Source organism: Fringilla coelebs (genome assembly GCF_963513975.1).
Source record: "Fringilla coelebs genome assembly, chromosome: 1".
Taxonomy (NCBI): domain Eukaryota; kingdom Metazoa; phylum Chordata; class Aves; order Passeriformes; family Fringillidae; genus Fringilla; species Fringilla coelebs.
The window spans coordinates 148,656,700-148,678,976 of record NC_140028.1 but is presented as its reverse complement, the minus strand read 5'-3'; the positions used below and the strand labels follow the sequence as shown (position 1 = coordinate 148,678,976).

The window sequence follows — 22,277 nt, the reverse complement described above, 5'->3', positions numbered from 1 at the left end:
CATCCCCCGCCCTTTCCTTACGGGCTCCTCCTCCGTCCTTCGCCTTGGAGTCCCTCCTTACCGGCCCGTTCCTTGAGGCTGGTGGGGATAACCGAGAAAACCGTGGAGTAGTCGCTTTCTGGTGGCGGGCGGGGTGTTGACACGCCACGCTCAAGATGGCGTCGGGTGGCGCCCCGCCGTGGCGGGCGGGGCGCACGCGGGTGACGTTAGCTCTCCGGGCATGGGCAGGTGCAGGAGGTGGCGGTGGCCGGAGTTGGGCCGGCGGTAGCGGCGGGAGAGGAGGAGGAGGCGGCGGAGGAGGAGGGGGCTTGGACTCGGCCGTGCTTCGGGGACAGCCGGGACACCGCGGCGCCTCCTCTCCGCTCCCTCGCCCCTCGGGGACGCTCCCCCTCGCGGCGCGGAGGGCGGCGGGCGCGGCGCGGCCATGGCCGAGGAGCCCAGCGCGCTGCCCTGGTCCATCAACAAGGATGACTACGAACTGCAGGAGGTCATCGGTGAGCGGTCATTGGGGTTCGGGGAGTGCAGGGTGCCCCTCGGATGTGGGGGTGTGAGTCCGCTGAGGGAAGGGGGGTCCGATCCCCTTCAGCTGAGGGGGATCCTGTCACACACCGCGCAAAGGAGTGGGACTGTGTGGCTTCCCCCTCCCTCAGCCGTGTGAGGGTGTGAGAGGGTCCGTTCCCCCGCACTGAGCTGTGTGAAGGTCTGGGGGGGGCCCTCATCTGTGGAGGTGTCTGTGCCCCCACTCTGAGGGATGTGAGGGTCTGGGGTGCCCCTCAGCTGGAGGGGTCCCGTGGCACACACTCGTCACGGACTGGGACTGTGTGACCGCCCCCCCTCCAGCCACGTATGTAGGGAGGATGTCAGAGGCTGTGTCCCCCCGCCTTGCGGGGGGCTCTGAGGGGCGTGAGGGTCTGTGGGATCCCTCTGCTGAGGCTGCTGCCCCTCCTCATCTGTGTGTGGGGCCCAGGGAAGGGGATGTGGGTCTGCCCCATCTCAGAAAAGGATTGTGGTGGTCGCGGGGATGCCCCCATGGCAGGGGGCTCCTCCCTGGCCTCTGCCCGCTCCTCTGGGCAGGGTCTGGATCTCCTCGTGTCGGGATGAGTGGGACAGGATCCGCTTTGGGGGGCTTTACTTCCCACCACGGTGTGGTCTGGGATGTGCTGGGTGTGAGGTGCTCAGCGGGAGTGAACTCCAGAGCTTGCGTGGACTCTCTCCTTCTAGGGCAGCCCGGTTCATTTTGGGGCGATCACACCTCTCAGCAGTTTTCGGAGCCCCGCGCTGCTTTGGTCCCTGCACGGAGGGTTTGGTAGGGCCGCCGAACGAGCCTTTTACCCTGGGATTTTGCTGCTGCCGTGCATTTTCATTCATTGTCCTCAGCTCGAGGCCCCAGTCCTTGCTCTCTCCATTAAATGATTTTTTTTTTTTTCCTTCTTCACTCTCTCTTGGAGTTAAACTGCCCGGTTACCAAAGGCCTCCCGCTGTACTGATTTATTGGCTGTCTCGACCATTTTGTTGGGGTGTGTTTGAGGGATATATTGCTCTAGGGCGAGTGTGTGACACATCAGAGGTGGTGCCACAGGTGACTCTAAGGTCGGTGCCTCCCGTCTCACCCTCCGGAGACTCGGAATGAAGCAGGAGAGTGGCAGGGCAGGCTCCCGGCCAAAGGGTTTTAGGAAGGAGGTTAATTCTTTGAGTAATCATTGTGGAGTGCTTTTATTTGAAGTTTCTGGATGACGTAGCACTGTCATGCCCAGGCTTTCCATCCCTGCCTCGTGGGGAGGCTTGTTTTCTGTAGAGGGTTGGAGAGTTTGTGAAAATGCTGTTTTAAGAGATTAAATTCTTAGCATTGTTTAAAAGTAGGAAGGAACTAAAGCTGTGGAGTGGGGGAAATCCTTTTGGAAATCCCTGTTGCTCTGTGGGATCAGGCTTTGTCCTCACCCTCTGAGCAGAGGCAGCAGCAGTGCTTTAGGAAGCAGACCAACTCCCTGTAAAGGCAGGGAAGATGTAATCCTACAGACCAACCCTTTAAATCTCCTCTGGAAAATGTGCCCTGGGGAGGAGGATGTTCAGCCTCCCTGAGGAGCAGGAGATACAGGTGTGGGAAGGAAGGGGGAGGACATGCCATTAGTTTCCTGGGGAAAGAACTGAATTTCTCAAAGGAAATACTTCCTTTTCTTTTGAGAGCCTGCAAAGGGGTGTTTTGTGGTGGCAAAAAGCAAGGATTTGGACCTGAGTAATTAAGGATAGGAGCAAATGCTTCTTTGTAGCTAGGGAGCGGGGTGGGATGGAACAAAAGGGAATGTAAATACACTTCTGCTCTTGGGAGAACTGGCTGCTGGAGATGCACATCCCACCGCCTCAGAGTAGTGGGAGACACACAGAGATGTGTTGTCTCATGCTAACTGACAGAACTCGGGGAGAAATCTGGAAAAAAGTGTTGAATTTCTTCTGTATCTTCCCTGTCCCTCTGCAAACTGAGTTTCTGGTTGTCGCCTGCTCACTGAAAGGTTGTGTTGGCATTTTGGCATGTGATGGAGCGTGCACTGAGATGTGTATATTGCAAACATATGGTTTCTCTTTTTAACTTTCCTGTCCCCTGCCCCCCCCCCTTTACTCCTTTCAAACACTGGTGTGTCTGCCAGCGGCCTGGATGGAGATGTGACGCAAGTTTCCTAGCACGTATATGATTTGTGGGACAAAATGTCACTGTGTTAACTGAGCTGGACTGCCTTGCCTCCTGCTTCATGTCTCCTGTAAACCTCAAGGGTTTTTTGGTTGTTTTTTTTTTTTTTTTTGAGCTCTCTTTATAACTGAAGAGCTGTAAAGGTTCTTCACTACAGAACAAAGAGACGTTCTGCTGTGGAAAGAGATGAACCTTGTACTGGTGCTTTTAAAGGCTTTAACTTGTTTCCTGATGAAAAAAAATACATTAGTCTTAAAATTTAGAGTAAATTTTGAGATTACCAGCTCAGCTGTTTTTTCACATGGAATAATGGAAATCCATTTGTAGTCCAGTTCTTTAATTTGTACTATTTTTGCCTGAAAATAGCCATATGTGGCTTTTATTGGACATGGATGGTTCCATATCACTCAAGTGCAGGAATAGAAAAAGCAAGTTTCCTACCTGCAACGAGAACCTCTACTGTAAAACTGCTCCCCTGATTCTGGCTAATACTATATATAAATAAAAAAGGATTACTCAGCACTGGGGATGACTCATACCATTTTAAAGGTGTGGATTAATATCTGTGTTGATTATGCTTGGTTAGTGTTAATAACTGCTGAGTAGCCTCCTTAGGCTTAAATAACTTCTGGTATACTGAATCAAGGAACTTTGATCAGAGGAGAATCTGATTTCATTTTAAAAAAGGATAAAATGCAGGTGGGGTAGAGGAAGCAATTTAAAAAGCATTTCAGTGAAATGTACCCCCAGAGTAGCGAGAGTTCTGCAGGTGAATAAGGCCTTTGGAGATGCTGCAATTTTTATCTAAAAAGCAGAATATAGTCTGTGCCGTGGTTGTGAAGGTGGTTGGTCTTCTGAGCGTGGATTGCATATAAATTACTGCAGTCTTCTTTTTGAAGCCTGAAAAAAATTCGACCTCATGCTGCTTGTGCTGATCAGATACTCACACATTCAGGTTCCCCTGGATCTCACAATTCCTCTTGGAAATGCTGGTAGCAGGAGTGAAGTTGGTTGGAACTGGGTCATTCTCGTTTTGCTACTTTTTTGGAAAGATTAGAGCTGTGCTGACTGTGGCTGTTTGATTTAGGAGCATCCCCTCTGCTGCAAACAGCCCATGCCAGAAACAGGAGATAAATTAGTGGTGGGAGTGCTCCCAGGCTCTGTTCCTGTGCCCTCTCTCCCCTGACAGATTCCTTTGCAGCGATGAGAACAGTGCAGGCTGCATGAACAGATGTGGAGGGAGTTTCTTATCCCATCAGAAATCAAGGCTAAATTGAAAATTGAAGTCACCATTTTAGGAATGATTAGTTTTTTTAATGACTGCGGTTCAAGTAGCTTTGGAGTTGGGTTTTGCATGTGATCATGTTGATCTTTTGGGGCTGAAAATTAGATTTCTATCTGTGTTTATCCCAGCCCTGTGTGAGGGAACTTTTTTTTGTGGGTAGAGAGGAACTTCTTAGAATTAAGGTGTCTGCTCTCCCAAATGTTATCAAGATGTCCATGCTCATCTGTCTGGTGCCTTGTGTAGGAGTCTTGAGCTGAGAAATCACGGCTGTTGAAAAAGAGCAGCGTGGAAGTGCTGGCCAGGAGCAATCAGGGTCTTTGGATGTAAAAATGAGACTGGAATGGGAGGCTCTTTTCCAATGATAACTTTAGGGGTTGGGTTTTTTTTGAAGTGTGGTGTTCATTGCTAGCTGTGGTGCCTGTGTGCTGGCTGCAGCCAGTTTCACACGCCTGATATTTAAAACCCATTCAAGAAAAATGTTACACTGTACAAAATAGAACTGCCTGAGCTCTAAATGGAGTGTTTAGGATTCAGTCTTGGTGCCATATGTTTTGTTTTAGCATTTCCTCATGGATTCCCACTCCTCCCCCCAGCTTTGCTGAGCAAAATTGATTCCTATACTGTATTCCCAGTACTCAGGCTGGTTAATTCATTTGAAGACTTTCTTTGTGCGCTCATTTTTTCCATGTGAAGTTGGTGGAAAAGCCTTAGTTGTTTTATATAATGTTAAAAGTTACATTAAATTAACTTTGGGCAATTATAGATAAGTTAAAAAATGAGTGGTCATTCATAGTACTTGGTCTGCTTGGGACCTGAAGTGGGAGATGCTCAGTGCCAGTTTCTCTGCTGCTTGGGCATAGTCAAATATATCTTTTGTGATCCTGAGTGCAACAGAATAGCCAAGCTACTCCTGCATCCAGGATACTTGACACATCTCATCTTTTTAAGACCTTTGATACCATTGCCCTGCTAGAATTAGAGCTGAACTAGTCACTTTTCGCCTCTGGGTAAGTGAAAGCAAAAGGTGTTTGGTTGTGCACATGCCTTTTTTTAGTGCCTCTGTTGTCTGTGTTCTGATAGGAAGGAGGATAAAATGCACAAGGCAGCAAAATGAGGGCTTACAAAGCCAAGCAGTGATGAAGGAGGCTGGCTGGGAAGAATATGTGGTTGTTAGCCTTGCCTGCTGGTTGGAGGGGAGAGCAGAGACAGATCCTGCTGCTTTCAGCTATTCCAGGGTATTAAGGAAGAAAACATGCAGGGTGTTTCATGTGGAAGAGTTCACACTTTCCTGAGCTTGGTTTCTATGTAGCAGTTGCTTCCAGTACTGTTAGGCACCTGGGCTGATTAATGTTTAACACTTCCATTTCTCAAGAATCCATTCAAATAGTTCCAGTTTAATGCAGATACTTTGGCTGGTGCTGGGGAGTGTGGCTTTGCTGTGCTCCTGAGTACACCTGGGGGTGTACATGCTGCCTGACAAATGCATGCCTAGGAGGCTTCTTGCTTCTGCAGCTGATGAAATCTTGAAGAGAATCAACTCTTCCCCAGAACATTTGTCTATTAAACTTGGCAGCATCTCTTTTCTTTCTGAGTGTTAGCAGCCTGCCCACTAAGCCAGAGTCTAGAGATGTAATCTTTTAATAAAAGATGGAGCTCTTTAAAATGATGGCAATAACACTTATTGCTAATTGTATTAGTGCGTTGCAACAAACTGTGTCTTCGTCAAATTTTCTTGGAAGATTTCCCCAAAAATGGACAATATCCATCATAAATCTCTGCAGCAATAAATTTAGCTGTGGACATGCTAATGGAGTGCTTGTAAATTTGGTGTTATTAAACTTTCTTAATAGGGAGAGACAGACTTGAGGGCTTTGTGGTGTAGAAGAATAGCTGTTGGAGCAGTGGAATTTGGCATTGCAAAATCTTTGAAATATCAGGATGCTGGGGCTTTCCAGACAAGTTCAGCCTATTATCCTGCCTTCCCTTTAGAATCAAACAACTGAGATGCAGATATGGAGGACTTGGCTCTCCAAGTTGCTGCAGTTTCCTGTGACTTCACCTAAGGGAGTTCAGCCTTGACGTTTCTAAAAAACACGTGGAGCTCTGTCTCTCTTCCTGGCAGCCACATGGGAAAGTCTTGGAGACAGGGTTAGGTCCCTGGCTGACAGGCAGTCCAGGCTCTTAATCAGAAGGTCACAGCCCCTGGTGTGTTAGAGGAGATGGGGTACCTCTGGTAGGAAAGCAATGCATATACTAATGAAGGGAGCCAGACTAAGAACAAAATCCAACTTGTCTGGCTTGAGTAAGACAAGATCACTTTAGCAAATGGTGTAACTGCAGCTGAGTGGCAGCAGGGATACAGGTACCTGACTGGGTCCGTGGTACTGAGTGAGAATTTCTCATGTCCCTTGTGTACATGAACATAAATGAAGGGACTGACCTTAGTGTGGGGTTCTGTCAGCCCTAAGTTTGATCCCTTGTCTGAGCATGTTGTTTGCCTTGAAACACTGCTCATGAGTGGGGTTTTCATGGTAATCATCACAGCCTGCATATTTCTGAGTTTTAACTATATTAGGTGGTCCTGTCACACTGTAAAAGCAGGTAGAGATTTGTGGTGATACAAATGCACAAATTAAAAATCCAGTACTTCTTTTCACAACTGCTCAACAGCTGCACCAACCAGCGAAGTTTTTTTTCCAAGTCCTTTCCCCACTCCCTGAGGTTCTTAAAGATTATCATTTCCTGGTGTGCACCACTGCACACAGAGTTCTTGTTTAATGTGAATTTTCTTGTAATTAAGAGAAATTCCATCCTGGAAAAAATATTTGGTTATGTATCAACCTCCATCAAACTGGAGTCTAATGTGCCTTGCCAGGATTTCTGAGACTTTGGTTCTACACACTGGTAAGTCTGCAGGGGATGATTCTTTTCCGCTCTTAAAGGCTTCAAGATCCCATCTGTGAATGAAGTGCAGAATAAATTCAGAGCACTGATTCACTTTCTCACCAAATTACCATATTAGGCAAATCTTCCTTTCACCTCCCATCCCTTACAGTTTTATACAGCTTGTGCTGCATGCTTGTGAAGTGACACCTTCAAAGTCTGATAACTCAGTCAAATTAAAATGCATTTGTGAGGGAATACAAAAAAGTTTTTCTGAATGAGGTTTTAATTTTTTGCCAGATTTCAATTTTCTGCTCCAACTGCCTTGTCTTGAGAATTTGGGGTGAGGGAGAGAAAAAAAAAATTAGTGTTTTCTTTCATTTCACTGTTCCATGCTAGACTGACTTTATAGCATTCTCCCAGTGGATATTTCCTTTGGGCGGGAAATGAGCCTATGTAAATTCTTTCTGGAAAGAAAAGGTACAAGCAGCTGTTAAGGAATAGTGTGAATTGAAATACTTCAGTGATCATCTCTTACTGTAGTAAACTCTCCTTGGGTTTTGCCAGAGTTTTACTGTTTTATAGTCATGAATGGTAATTTAAGGACAAACTTTACTCTTATTGCTAGCACCTTGCTATTAATAAAGCTGTGTGGGAGGATGCTGTTCCCATTTCATCCATCCACAGAGTTGAATTAAGTTAAAACTGCAGAGTAAAAATTTGACCTTGAATACCCACCTCACTTCTGGTGAGATGTGACTGAGCACGTGGCTTGTCCAGTGGCATCCTCTGCTGGCTTGTTGTGTGGAAGAATTGAAGTTGGCTTTTGCCTTAGAGCAGAGCTAATTGACAAATTTTACAGTTCATTACAGGGGAGGGTGTTGTCGGGTAGGAAAATGTCGAAAAAAAACTATTTGTGAGTGTGGAATTGTGTTGAGGTACTTGTGGCAGGGTGTGAGATTATTGCATCTTGGGGCAGTTCAACATATGTTTTGTAAAACTGATGGTTTACTAAATATTGAATGAAAGCTCTATAGTTACTGTTGGACAGGTTGTGCATTTTCAATTTTGATTCTCTCTGAGCTAGGCTCTTGTTCATTTTCAGTCTTCAGGGGATTTTAAGTCTATTTCCTTAAGTTCTGGGGTTCATTCCAGCTTTTCTGAAAAGGAAGCCTTGAAAACAGTGCAGAGGCTATTGGAAAATGATGGTATTTGAAAAGTGAGAGAGCACAATTATGGCTGTGGGATGAGAGCACTTAGAGAATATTTTTCTTAGCAAAATTATTGGCTTGGCTGTGCTCTGAGCTGATACCTGTTGAGGTAAATGGGGCACTGAAACTGCAGCTGGGAATTTCAGGCTGTCTCCAGCTTCAGGCAGGCAACACAGTATTAGGTTATCTCGATGTCTTGAAAATTTGTCAATTAAAGACCATGCTTCTTGTTGTGGAGTAAACACCTTTCCTCCAAAATCCACGGAGATGGATTTAGTGATGTCAATTTTAATGATGTCAAAAAACAGAAAGCTGCTGTCACTTTGCTGAGACACAGCTAGTGAGGACTCCCAGGGTGGTGGAGTTCAGTCCCCTGCTCTGGCTGATGCCAAACTGTATAATCCCTATACTGAATTAATGAATGCTTGTGCTGGAAATGGCACATGGGGGAATTACTGACACACGTTCTATTAAACACTCAAACCTCCCTGTGACCCTGTCACTGCTGGATGAAACAGCTGCTTAATGGATTCCCCACAACAGAGGGAAGTCACAATGCCTTGTCTTTGATTGCACGTGGCTGAGGTTTGGTGGTTTTCTTACTCTACTTGCTTTATGTTCAGGCTGTGTCTGCAAGGACAGTTCCCTCTGAAGGTTCAGGAAAGCTGAACCTTGAAGTTTGTGCTGTCTCCAAACCTTAAAGGTGTTGATGCAAATGTCTCCAGTTTGTGATCCTTCAAGATCTACCAATAGAAATAGAGTTCTTTGGAAACTTAATGTGTTATGTCTTTACTTCCTAGGCCACTTCTTTGTGACCCTTTCTGTTTCTCACCATGTGAAGTAGTCATAAATTTGTAGAGTAATGGGATCATTCAGATTGGAGAAAACTTTTCTGATCATCAAGTCCCGTCAATTACCCTGCACCACTGTGGTCACAACTAAACCCTGCCCCCAAGTGCTACATCCAGTGTTTCTTGAACACTTCCAGGCATGGTGATTCCACCACTTTCCTGGGCAGCCTGTTCCAATGCCTGACTGCCCTTTCAGTGAAGGTGGTTTTCCTAATACCCGGTATAAACCTCCTGTAGTGCAACTTCAGGCCATTTCGTCTCGTCCTGTCACTTGTTACCTGGGAGAAGAGATTGACTCCCACCTTGCAACAGCCTCCTTTCAGGGAGTTTTAGAGGACAAGAAGGTCCCCCCAGGAGCAGCAAGCAAGTTGAAAGGTGAAGCCATAAGTTCCATCTTTCACCAAAATAAAAATAGTCATTGAGGATGCCAATTGCTGTCTAATCAATAGCTTGATATTAACAGCTAATAAATACCTTGGTATTGGCTTGCAGCAAACTATACTTCACTGGAAAAAGCATCTTGAGCATGAACACGTTTCCTGTTGAACAACTCACCAATGCAAATCATATTTGAACAGCTGAGAGGCCTGATGAACTAGCAACCTCAGCTCAGTTATTTGTCCAGATCCTAAGGCTCAGGATGGTTCTCGTTACTCTTGGTTAAAGAATGTAATTTTTAACTAGTGGGCTAATCTTTTGTGCTGAATGGACTAATAGATGGAGAAAATCTTTACTAGATCAAGATATTTGCTGAAAAGAAAGGATAATAGCCTTTGAGAGAGGATATATCTGATACTTAAAAGCTTATTTACCTAAAATAACCACGGTACTATCAAACATCTGCACTGTAAGCAGACAGATTGTTCTGTTAAGTGGAAACTCGGCCAAATAAAATATCCTCTACAGCTGACAATTACATTTGAGACAGAGTTCAGAGATAAAAATTGGGAGGGAAGAAAGGAGAACACTGGCTTGGCTACTGTACCAGTGCTGTGTTTTGAGCCTTGGTAATACCTGATGACAGCCAGCATGATATTTACATTGCTGCATATACCATAAAGGCAACTGACAGTGATTAAAAGGGAAGGATGAACTTTCTCCACTGAAGTTGCTGTGTTTGGAAATGAGATGTTTGAGCCTGCTTTCCGTCGTGTAGAATTAGCACTGCATAGCTGCAGTGCCCTTTAAATTAGCCAGAGATGTTGGCACAAAATCAAATAAATATAATTGGTTTCAAACTAAAAATCTAATTTAGGCATGCTAATAGCATCTTAAGTAAATGTGGCAGGTCACGCAGGACTTGTGTAACTGGCCCTTGGAGCTTACTGTAGTTACTGCCGTGGGGAAAATGGTCTGTGAGGTGTTTCCCAAATCACCTGGGTACCTTGGACAGCTGGAGGGTGTTTTATTAAAGGCATGATGGGGATGTCTGCTAGTCTGGACTTATTTGGGATATCGTGAGGGCTGTGGGTGGTGAGGCATACAGCCAAGAGCAGCACCCTCTGCCACCCTCTCTTCCGTGCTTTGGTGTTTGTGGTGGAAATTTTGGAGGAATGTCAGATGGGCTGATGCTCCTCCCTGGCAATCCTTCTCTCTGCTGATACCTTCTGTGGCCGGTGGCTTTCCCCCTGGTCTTTGTTTTCCTTGCTTGTCTTGCTCTGGTGTGGAGTCTGATGCTGGGGAGCTGCAGCTCTCTTATAGGGAGGCAGTGGAAAGCTCGCCTTGGCTGTGTGTGTGTGGGCTGGTGACTGCAGATGAACTCAAACAGCAAAGTGACCTGGTGACAACTTTGTCACATATCTTGCTGACATGCTTTGCATGGCCAATGCTATTCCTCTCCCTGTGTTCCAGTCCTGGCCTGTTTTATATTGACAGGCTGACCATTTTCTCTCCAAGCCTATCCTGCTTAGTCTGTGAGGATTCTCAGCCTCAGTGTTTGCCAAAGGTGGAAAGCAGACAACATTTTTCTGTGTTCAGGGCCTAAGAGATACCGAAAGATTTTTGAGAGAACAATGCAGTGTGGGGTGGAGTGAAGATTTCCATAAGACTCCCCTTCCTTTCTGCAGAAACCTCGGCATTGAGTCATTTAGATTACAGTAGCTAACCTCTTTCCAGCTTAGAAATCAATGTCATTTATTTATTTATAGTTTAGAATTCAGTGGGGCCATGGGGAGATGTACCTAGCTTGGGGTATTGCCCATCAGTTGCTGATGGCTCTGAAAATAATACTGGACTTCTTACAAGTGATTGAATTTGGGTTTATATTCCTTCTGAGACGTGAATTAAAGACTTGGGCAATAAATCTGCAGCATCAAGCATTTCTGTGTTGATGAACCACTGGAGGGGAAGCATGTTTTAACAAGTGCTGGCAACACTGTATGATCTTTGCTGGCTTATCATCCTTCTCCACCGCTCTCCACATGGAGCACCAGGAATCTTGAGAAATGCATTGTCTTACATGGGCAGAAACCTCTGAGCTCTGGACATGGTGTGTGGTTTTCATTGGTATTCTCAACGGCGAGAGCTCTTGTCAAGATGGTGACTAACTCACTGTCAGCAAGTTTATGTGCTGTTCAAATGTTTTGGCTCTATTTCCAATTGGACAGCAGACTTTCAGAATATGCTTCTTCTTATTCTCTGAAATTCTTTGAGCATCCTTGATAAATGCTGGAATCTCAGTTTTCTTTTGGACACTGCAGGTGCTGACATAAATTGAGCAAAGACTCTCAGGCTTTGAGAAAGACACATAATGGTGTCTTAATAACAGAAATCCCTTTTATTGTGAGTACTATTTGAAATCTTTGGCCTCACAACTTGCACAGAATCTCAAGCTATTTGAGCTCTGGATGTCCTGGAATTAATGATCAGAGAGCATTGCAGAGCAATACACCTGCAATTTAAATGAAACAGACAGGAATTTGCGAGTGAAAACTGCTTTTTCCTATTCCTCCTTCAATTCTTCAGTGAAACTGTCGTCATCAGATGTGCTGGTGTGAAATGGAAGTCACTTGTATTTAAGTCTTAATTCTCTGCCTGGACTTGTTACCTCCCCATCCTTGCCCTTTCTCAGGGTGTTGTCCAGCACATGCCCTGTGTCTTACCGTACCTGCAGCCACCTTTGGCTTGAACCCAGCTGAGTGTTCCCAGCACTGGGCTGTGCTCAAGGTGAGCCTGAACCACAAATGAACCTGTTGCATGCAATGATGTGAGTTAGGCTGAAGGGCAGGGTGACATTTTGACATTGACCACATGGAAATGCAAAGTTTTAAAATTATTTATTTAAATCAGGGTTGAGCTGTTGTTCCTAAAGGCTTTTAATCAGAAATATGAGGGTAGCCACTGCCTTGTAAATGTGAGAGTTCAGCTCTTAAGCTGCCTGCCGGATTGTAGCATGCACGTAGTGCAGGTCTTCATATGTAGCGTGTACTTATGCTGTGATATGTGGTCTGTGGGGATGGCTGGTTTTCCTCCATCCCCCATATAGCCTTTAAATTTGGCTCCCTTACAACTTTCCAGTTAAATCTGCTTTCACTTTCTGCCTTTGCTTATGCTTCTCTGATTTATTTCTTCCCTGCACTGTATTAGCAAGTGTTTCTCTCCCTCTTCTCTACACACTATCTTTCCATCTCTGCTGTTGATTAAACACTGCATGACTCAAGTTGAGAGAAGGTGCACCAAGTTAAACCTGGCCTCTTACTACCCCTGCCAGGGTTTTAACTAGGTTCTTGTGCTGTGGATGTGTCATCCTTCAGCTTGTAAAGAAATGTGAAGCCCTGGTTCTTCTCTCAATAGGCAATACTATTCACAGTAAATTTGTATTGGGAATGAATTGTGGAAGGTGTCTGAGAGTGAGGGTGGCTGTGTTGGTGCAGCTCTGGGAGCTTTTTATGGGTAGGTGCATGTCTGCGCTCCTATGTTGCTGTGGGAGGGGAGCTGTGCTCACTCCTGTTCTTTTGTAACTTTTTTGTGTCTCGGCCATGGATTATTGCCCTGCTGCTGCTTCAGTTTACCACAGGCCTCCCAACCAGGCATAGAGCAAACCCACCTGAATTCTCCCTTACTGATTTTGCTGCTGTGCCCACTGTCTCTAGCAGCAGTACTCAGAGCCAGCTTGCTGTTTGAGCTCACTCTGAGCAGTGTTAGAAGCACCCAAGTGATCCTCCTGCTGATTAGGGGCTTTAACTCCACTTCTAGAATTGTTAACTCTCTTCCTGCAGTCCCATGCTGAGTAGATAATACTTTGCTGTGAAAGCATTTTCCTCTCCACAGGTAAGCAGACTTTTTGCCCCCTCTGTGGCAATACTAGGAGTATGTCCAAGTCCTGTTATGAATTCCCTTTGGTTTTGTTAATGCTATTTGTAACTGTGATTGTAGATGGTATCTCCCATTTTGTAGTAAGAATGTGGCATGTAGTGGGGAGATGGCTTGAAAAACATATTCAAGGACCATTAACATTGCATTACTTCACTCTTCCTGAATCGTGGGGCTTGTGCCAGCAAGACTTTGACATCCAATGGACTCTTGTTACCAAGTCCTGCTTGGGGAAAGGAGTATTCCCACCCCCTGCTGAGTTGGCTGGAAATTTGAGAGTAGGCTTTTTTAATTTTTTTTTTTTTTTTGCTAGCTTGTTTCTAGAAGCAGTTCATTCTTTGCAAGAGGACTCCTCTCACCAGAAGCCTCAAATGAGGGGCGTAAAATAGAGGCATCACTTTGCCTTCATAGGAAATGGACCAAACAATGCAAGATCAGTCTGAATTTGCAATCCAGTATTTAATGTCTGATTTAATTAGATGTGTATTTGCCCTGTGCTCTGTAAGAATGCATAAGAAGTTCTATTCCCAGTCTTGTAGCTTCTTGTTTTATTGCTGTATTGTCCTTGGAATGAGTAATCAGAGCAGGGCTCCCACAGCTCTTTGGCATGAGGCTGTCAAAGAGTTGAAGCATCCAGAGATGGAGTGAGCCTGCAGAGGCACGAATACCGAGCCTGGGTTGTAAAGCATTAAAGGTTTCCTGGGCTTTGGGGTACCTGGAACCTGAAAGTCACTTCTTGCTCCAGAGCAGCATTGCAGGGAAGTGTTTTGTGTGCATTGTTCATAAGAGGAAAACCCGGGGGCACAATTATAAACAGAGCCTGCGTCACGAGCGGCTTTCTGGCACCGCACTCCAAATAGTGGAGGATGGATTCCAGATCTCGCTTAAAAATAGAGAGGTCGTGTGTGTGCAGGGGAGGGTGGAAGCTCTGGGCAGGGTTGTGTGGAGGTGTTCGGCTGAGCATTGCCCCATGCTGAAGGAGACTTGGGAATGTGACTTATGGGGCAGGTGGAGAGCAGGATTTCCCCAGCTTTAGAAGAGTTGTTGCTGTCCTCAGCTGTCTAGTGGGAAGCTCTAGAAGAGATGAAGCTGAATGGTACAGAGGTGCATGGTGAAAGGCCAAGGTTGGGGGAAAAACTGGGAGATCTGATTAGTTAGCAAGGAAAAAAAGTTTACCTTGTGGGTGGTCAAACACAGAAACAGCCAAAAAGATTGTAGAAATATCTCTTGTTAAAGAAAATCCAAACTAGACTGAATTAAATGCTGAGGGATCTGATCTAAGCAGGATTTGATCCTGCTTTCTGCAGGAGGATGGACTAGAGGTTCCTTCAAACCTAAATGGTTTGTAATCTTCATTTGACCCTGGGAAATTTCCTCTACAGATGGGATTCGGTACTGCGGTAGGGTAAGGACTGATGCTACAAGACTCTTATGGAACAGGTCCCCTGTTGATTGTAACTGCTTTGTGAGCAACTGAGTTGCAATGAAGGGAAACTTTCATATCTCAGAGGGTGCCTGAAGTAAATTTAAAGCCGGGGCAACACTGTTTTGTGAGTCCTCCTACCATGTAACTACTTCAAGTGCTATTGCACGTGGTAGGAGAATAGTATCCTGGAGCCAGGATTTGATGCTTGTCTTGTGACTATTTGGCATGACTGTTCATTGCTTAAGCAGATATCTCTGCCAAGAGGATCTCTGGCTTCAATTGCATTTGCCTGGGAAGAGGCATCAGTGCAATTCATCCCAGTCTTACTGGGAGAGCTGCAATGCCCTTATGTGGCTGCGGAGATTCAGTTAAATTGGAGACAAATTGTGTGGGGACATGCTGTGTCCTCTGGTCAGTCCCCTGTGTTCCCACTCCTCCAATTAGCCTTGAAATAATTGGTTTCCATTAACTTCAGCTGAGATCTCAGCAGGTTCGTCTTTATTTTCAAAAATGGAAGCTTCATGTAAATTGTGGAACTGTAGAAGAGATGGTATCCAGCTCCTTTGAAAGCTGGTGCTGGACTTTCATGGGGAATTTGTCTCAACTTAAGGAGTTCAGGCTGGAGCTGTGGATGCTGAAGGTACAGGGACTATGGATCCAGGGATCCAGAGGAGAGAACCCGGAAAATCAGGCTTCAGTAACTGAGTGCTTGGGGACTTTTTTATTTGGGTTATTTTAATCCTTTCAGAGGTTGCTTTTATTTCAGAAAGAGCCATTTAATCGGAGGAACATGAAAGAAGCAGGAGTTAGAAAGGGGATGTTTTCCTCTTAAGGAGGTGTTTTCTAAAGTAGGTCGTGACCCTCTTATGCAGGAATTTTGCAGCTGCTATCCTAAGGGTTGGAACTATATCTGAGAGCCTTACAGAGGCAAAAGCAGGGGGGTATTAAGCAGATCTTAATACCTATTTGGGGTCTCCTTCCTCCCCATCATCCTTCAACAAAATGATCTCCTGCTTTTCAGGAATAAAGCAGTAAGCATTTGGCTGTGCCTGGTTTTCATTGTTTTGCTAAGCCGTTATGTTGGGAGAGATTAACCAGGGAGCAAATTTTCTCCGAAAGAGAGAGAGGCAGAGGGAAGAGCCTCAGCACTGACCTTGATCAGTGTCTGAGGTGGGGAGTGAGTGGGAACCCAGCACAGGAACATTAATTAACCCCGTGCTGCCCATGTCATCGGGACTGCAGCTGGCTCTGATTGAAGCAGATCTATGACTGCTGGGGCAGTTGGTTTGTCCAAGTTGTGCTACCCTGGCACAAACTGCCCTTGGGGTTTTTTCTGTCCATAGCAGCCCAGGAAATCTCTTCTCTTCCTGCCATTGCCCACATATTTGTTATCTGCTCCTAAACTTTACGTAACTTCCTCAACAAGCTTTTTCTTTTTCTCTCTGTTGGCGTCATCTCTCCCTATGCTTGTTTTCACTTAGCAATGTGTTCAGCATCCTTGCTGCAGCTTCTCTCCTTTCTCTTGCCACCCTGGCATTTAATAAGCAAACTGTCTGGCTGCAAAGCCTGAAGTGCCCATGTTGCCATGTTTTCTGAACTCTCTAAAGAAGCATGGAAACCTGTCTTTGTTTGGTCCCAGAAGCTGCTGCTGCCACCAAAGAGCAGCTTGCTTGTGGCACATCGTGCTGCAGCTTGGCTTAATCCTCGCTTGATACGCTTTTGAGATTTCATTGTTTCTCTATAATTAGTGCTACAGAGGAGCTGAAAGAAATGACAAATTAGCGGGAGAGGGGGGAGTGGGGAGAGCAGGTGGTGATCGAACTAAAGAGAGCTGCCAGAAAAGTAGGAGCAGCAGGGAATTAAATGGGAGGAGTCTCGAGTTCAGATGATTCCCTGCCATGTGCCCAGAAGGATTTAGTTTGGGATTTCATTACTGTTCAAATAATGCCATACACTCATAACAGATCGGGTCCCTGTAGGCTGGAGCATTGTCCAGCACTTAGTGAAAAGCAGTTTTTGCCCTGAAGTCCTAGTGAGCATTGATCCCCCAGACTCGAGGACTGGAAAGGAGCTGTAGCTTGAGTGGTCCTGCTTTTAATTAGGGTGCATCTATTGTTTCTGGTAGTAACATCCTAAAAGAATAAAACACAAAGCTATTCTGTGTGTGGTGACTTCTTCAAAGCCCTGCACTTCATCTTGTGAAGGACTTGGTTCACAGTAATGATGTTGCATCTGGATTGTAAGAAGCACCTCTGCCAGTTGTGCTTACACAAACTGAGTTTAACTGGCACAGAAATCCTGGGATGTCATGCTGTGGGGCGAAGCAGGAATATGCTGACACTATTGAGTGTCTGAGATATCCAGAAAGAGTCTTTGAACACAGATACCTGTGCTTATGAGGACAGGTAGCTTTAGAGGTATAAATACACACTGAGAATCCAACTGGGGAGTGAAAAGGGTTGTGTGGCAAGACAGTCCTCTGAGGTGCACAGTCATATATTCTTCCAGCATCTAGCTTGTGTTTTCAGCCTCTATTACTATGCACTAAGACGTCCAAAGAAAGAAATCATAATACTGGCACTTTGAATGTGTCAGCAGCAACATTTCTGCTGGGATCTAACTCTTTCCAAAGAACTGATACAGTGTTTGTTTTTTTGTTCTGACTTCCAAAAGGCTATTGCTGTAGGGAGACCAGCAATGCTAGGAAGTGCAAACTTACTTCTGCCTTATGTCACCACTTCTGTGTGTGTTGCTCTCTTTGTCTTGAGTCCTTGTGTTTTTACTTTCTGCCCCCACTGAAGAAGCAGCAGAAACAAACCAAGAGAAGCAGCTACTGGGTGGAGAGGAGTAGGTCAGGGCCACCCAGGATTCTCAGTGAGTGGGAATTAATTTATGCTGGGACTGTTGCTTTCATGCTGGATTCCTGCACCTGCTGGGCAGAGTGACTACAGGGAGTGCATATGGAGGTTTGTTTTTGGGGTGTTTGTCCTGTGCTTAATTTTGTGTATTTCAGCCCTGCTCCTGGCCGTCTAACCAAACTCTGCTGTCAAAACCTCCCCTCCTTGCTCTTTCTGAGCACTTTCTGTTAAATATCTGTATAGACCTCTCCATCATCTGTTATTTGCTCTAGAACCTGCTTACAGCACTCAAACTTTGTTTTCAAAGCCCTTTGTAAATATTCATGCTGTTATTGCTGTCCTTTTCCTAATAACTTTGTTTTGCCTTGTGCTGGGAATAGTCTCTGAAAAACAATATGCGTGCAAGTAATAAATGGCCTCACTCTTGAACTTCTTAAAAACCTATTTGCTTTGGAAAATAATAAAGCTTTAGCAACATTAGCATTCTGTGTTCTGCACCCTTCTGCCATTAAAATGTAAACTCCTGAGTACAGGGAGTCCTGGCAAGCTGATGCTGATGTCCAGGGTGCACTGGCCATGCCATATAAAGTGAAGTCAAAGTCCTGTAGCTCGCACTGTAGCAGGTGCTGGTTGAAGATTAGAGGAGCAGAGTCCCACAGTTCAGGGCTTTTCAATTTATTGCAACTTGGAATGGAGCAGTTTTCCTCTGTCTTTCAGGGCTGAGTTTCGAGCTCTTTCCCTCACCTGGAACTTGGTGTGAGAAGACTCTTGATGGTGATTTGTAGGGATCTTTAGTAGCCTTTGTTTGAAAATGAAAGTTTTTGCTCCCAGTTTATGTGAATGTACTAGAAAAAAAAAATCACAAAGCTTGCAAAAATGTGCTTTACCTGAGTTCCAGAATCTGGAAGTAGTTTTTATAGTGTTAACAATAGGAGAATCTGCTAAAATAGGTGTGTTACACCAAAATGCAGAATAGTTGTTTTCATTTCTCTTTGCTTTTATTAGCATTTTTTAGGTATTTGCAATTGGAACATTTGAGCTATTTTCCACATATCCTACCCCCATTTTATTACTGTGGATTTTCACTCCTTTCTAGGGAAGTGTGTAAATGTGGGGAACCATGATGGAGGTAGAAAGTAAAGCAACAAGATGTCCTATTGATGAGAGGTGGATGTTGCAACAGCTTCTGGAAGCCAACAAAAAGGAACTTAACATCAAATAGATTTTAAGTCTTACTAATGCAAACTCCCTTGCAGGTCAAAGGTTATGAGGGTGCTGGGTACTTTAAATCCAGAACTCCCTACTTGTAGCAGTTTGAAGGACTGTATGTTAAAATGTGGTATTTTTTCCCTATTGGAATTTAAATGTTCTGGGGCTGTGGTTTTCAACCCAGAAAGTGAGGCAGTATGAGAGCTGGAGCTGAACCTGCTTGAATGAAACCCACCTTGTGTCTTTGCATAAAATGAGGAGAGATGAGAACAGCAGTTAGTGCATAAAAATATTTGAAAAATCTCATTAGTGTTGGTAGCAAAGAGTGGCTTGTTTTGACACTTTGGGTGAACACATCAGGTTAAAAGTCTGTGTGACCTCAGTGACATGTCTTTTAAAAGTACACGAGTAGAATCACTCTTTTGTAAGGAAGCTGGAGTCTGGGGAGGGTTTTTGGTCTGCAGAGCTGTAATGATCCCTGGAAGGGATCATAAAGATCCACTTGTTTTCCTTCAGTTTGCCCAGCACTTGGATGTGGTGGCTGAGCCAACCCAGGGAGCTGCACAGTGGGGAGTGCCTGGAGCGCTTTCACTGGGTGTTTACCTGGCTCTGCTGTCTTTGCTATCTGGAGCTCAGCATTTTGTTGTCTGGCCTCCCTCTTTTCCTGCTGAAGTCCATCATGTGTTGGTAACTCTCTCTTTTCCCCCCAGGGAGTGGAGCCACTGCGGTGGTCCAGGCAGCCTTCTGCACTCCGAAGAAGGAGAAGGTGGCGATTAAACGGATCAATCTTGAGAAGTGTCAGACGAGCATGGATGAACTCCTGGTATGCAATAGAATTGTCTGGGGATTTGTATTTCAGTTATTTCTGAGATGTCTCTTTGCCAAGTGCCTTAAAACCTTTCTTGAAGTGGGGTGAAGGTGAGGGAACTCGACTGACTTCATTAGAGGCAGCTCAGTTGGTTGTGGGACGTGGTACTTAAAATGTTAAAAAGATCAACTGCTGCAAAACTTCAGACTGTTTGTTTAGAGCTCAGCACTTTGTATAATCCCTTTGTTTTGAACTGAGTTAATGTGCAAGTGTGAATCTCTGCTGTACCCACAAGAGCTCTGAAGTTTGAGGGGGATCCAGAGTACATGCTTTCAGAACATTTAAAATTGAAGGAAATGGCTTTGCTTTCTTTTCCTTTCCTGCAGTTCTTTACATTTTTTCCCATTCACCTGTAAAGAGAAAAACGGAATGAATTAGCTGTTGTTCCTAATCTCTTTCTGGTACTGATGCCAGCTAAAGGGATCACTGACATATTGCAGGCTGCCATATGGAAACCCCCATAATTCTGAGTTCAGGACAGGAGACAGAGTCCTTTGGAACTGCAGTGCTGTAATTTTCTGCTGCTCCGTGCCTCTTTTCTCAAGGTTGTCTCAATGAAAAACTGAATTTTGCAGTAGCTGTGGTAAATGAAATTTCCCTTTTCTCATCTGGCTCCTGTGTTGATGGGTTTGGTTTTCTTCTCTTTGTATGTGAGCTGGTGTCTCTGTAGTGCAGTGATTGTCTCATTCACCTCACATCTGGAAGGTCCCTGAATTTAAGCAAGGCAGACACAGACATTCCTGTGAATGTTGAGGTGTCTCCAATACAATGAGAAAGCTCTCTGGGGCAAAATTTTCCACAGTAAATACTGGCATTATGGAGATGAGGCCTGGTACCATCTTTTCTTCTGAAGCAGCTCTCTAGGATTTTTATAATCCTGCCTTGTCTTTCTGTCCCCCCATAACAGCTGCTGTAGTTTACCTCGGGCACTTGTTTTGGTGCTTGCAATTAAAAGGTAGAACAGAATTTGGGAGACCTGCTACCTCTGCACTTGTACAATCTTTAGTAAATCGCCTGAACCCCAGTTCCAGTTTCCATCTAGTATCTAATGGTATTTTTGTTGTTATGGGTATGTGCAAATCTGCCCTGGTTAAGAGGAAAGGCCCCATTCAGGCTGCCAGTGCTCCTGAGGAGGGTTGTGTGTGGGACTCAAGATGGCCTGTGTTCAAATCCTCTTATGGCTCATGCTAGTGTAGGAGTCAAGATCTCTTCTCACAGTTGGTCTTTTTGTCCTTGTACCAACCCTTGGTATCCTTTTCAAGCCTTTTGTGTGTCTTGCCCATACTACCCTGCCTCAGTGGTATTCCTGACTGCATTGTCAGGATGTAGTAATTGAGACTGAGATTCTTTGAGCAATTGCCAATTCTGACTAAAAACATTAGGTTCAGAAAGAGACACTGCAGAGACTTGATGTGTAATTTTAGGTAAGTACTTCTAATTGCACATTTTAAGTCTCTGGCTGACCCATTCCTCACAATGATTTTTCCTGTTATGGGTGGGTCTGCAATGTATTGCTGTTGTAAGCTCTCCAGAGCTTCCAGTTTTGTGACTGGATCTGGTATGGGTCCTTCTCTGGATTAAGTATGCAGCTGTAAGTGTTCTTGAATTTAAAAGTCATGGAGGGGTGGAGGGGCATGAAGATGGTTCTGAGCTGTAGCAGTTTCCAGGAGCAGGGGTTGCTGAGGTAGTTGTGTTGTGTGAAAAAGTGTTTTCCCTGGGTTTGTTCTGAATTTGTCAGTCTATTGGATCACCAGTGTTGTTTCTCAGTGCAAGACCCAAAAGAATGGAACTTCCTGATTTCTCATCTCTGTGTGCTTCACTTCTTTTTATCTTGTTTCCCTATCTGCTTCTACACTAAAATAAATATTCTCAAGTTTTGCAGTCTTGTAGTCTCCCTTCATGGTAGTTTTCTAAATTAGTTTAATTAACTTTTCTGAGCAACGACTTTGTATTGCAGGATTGTGCCTTCCTCACCAAAAAAACCCCAAAGTTAACTGTAGGTGGTTGCAGGTTACAGTTGTTTTAAGAAGCAAATACAAAGACAAATATGATGAGTTCACACTGGGATATGTTATGTCCCAACCTTGCTTTCTCCTCTCCCCTAATGCAGTTAAAATCACAAACTGGGGCTTTCATGGGGCTTCTGTTGCTCTGAAGGTATTTGGGCACAGCAGTCAGCTTATGGTGAACTCTGCTTTCCTGCCTGGGGTCAGGTGAGTCCTCTTGGGTTACAGCACTGCCCACTCATTGGGCAGTGTGATAGCAAAGGTAAAATTGTACTTAAATTATTTTAGAATTATTTTTCTGCAGTGCCTCACACTCTTAGAATTCTCGGTTGAAGCAAGCTTCCTTATTCCCAGAAGCTGCATAGCCAAGAGGGTAGAACAGTCTCACATTGCTTGGGAGCAGGTAGGGAGATCAGCAAACCATACTGCCATCCTCAAAAAGATGATTTGGTTCTTGTACACCTCCTTCAATGTCTGTGCTGCTTAGTGGTTTGCACTTGTAGTTCTTGGGATGGAGGAGAAGAGAAAGGTTAATTTGGAGTGGGAAATGCAGAGTAAGTGGCTCTGTCACCAGCTGGATGGATGAGTGGCCTTGAGCTTCCTTTAAGCCTAGCAGGTGTCCCGAGGCCAGGAAATCTGGGATCACATCCTTGCTTTGGAGATGCTGTGCTTAGAGTAAGTGCTAT

The 22,277-nt window shown here is 44.9% G+C and overlaps 1 protein-coding gene across 1 annotated transcript in view; it reads left to right on the top strand.

Annotated features, from left to right (window-relative positions):
• Nucleotides 1-227: 227 nt before the first annotated feature.
• Nucleotides 228-22,277, top strand: part of OXSR1 (oxidative stress responsive kinase 1) — an 87,782-nt gene continuing 65,732 nt past the window's right edge. The window contains exons 1-2 of the mRNA XM_084226534.1: nucleotides 228-494; nucleotides 19,428-19,540. Coding sequence (XP_084082660.1) covers nucleotides 425-494; nucleotides 19,428-19,540 — 183 coding nt within the window. The 5' untranslated portion in view covers nucleotides 228-424. The remainder of the gene's footprint in view (nucleotides 495-19,427; nucleotides 19,541-22,277) is intronic.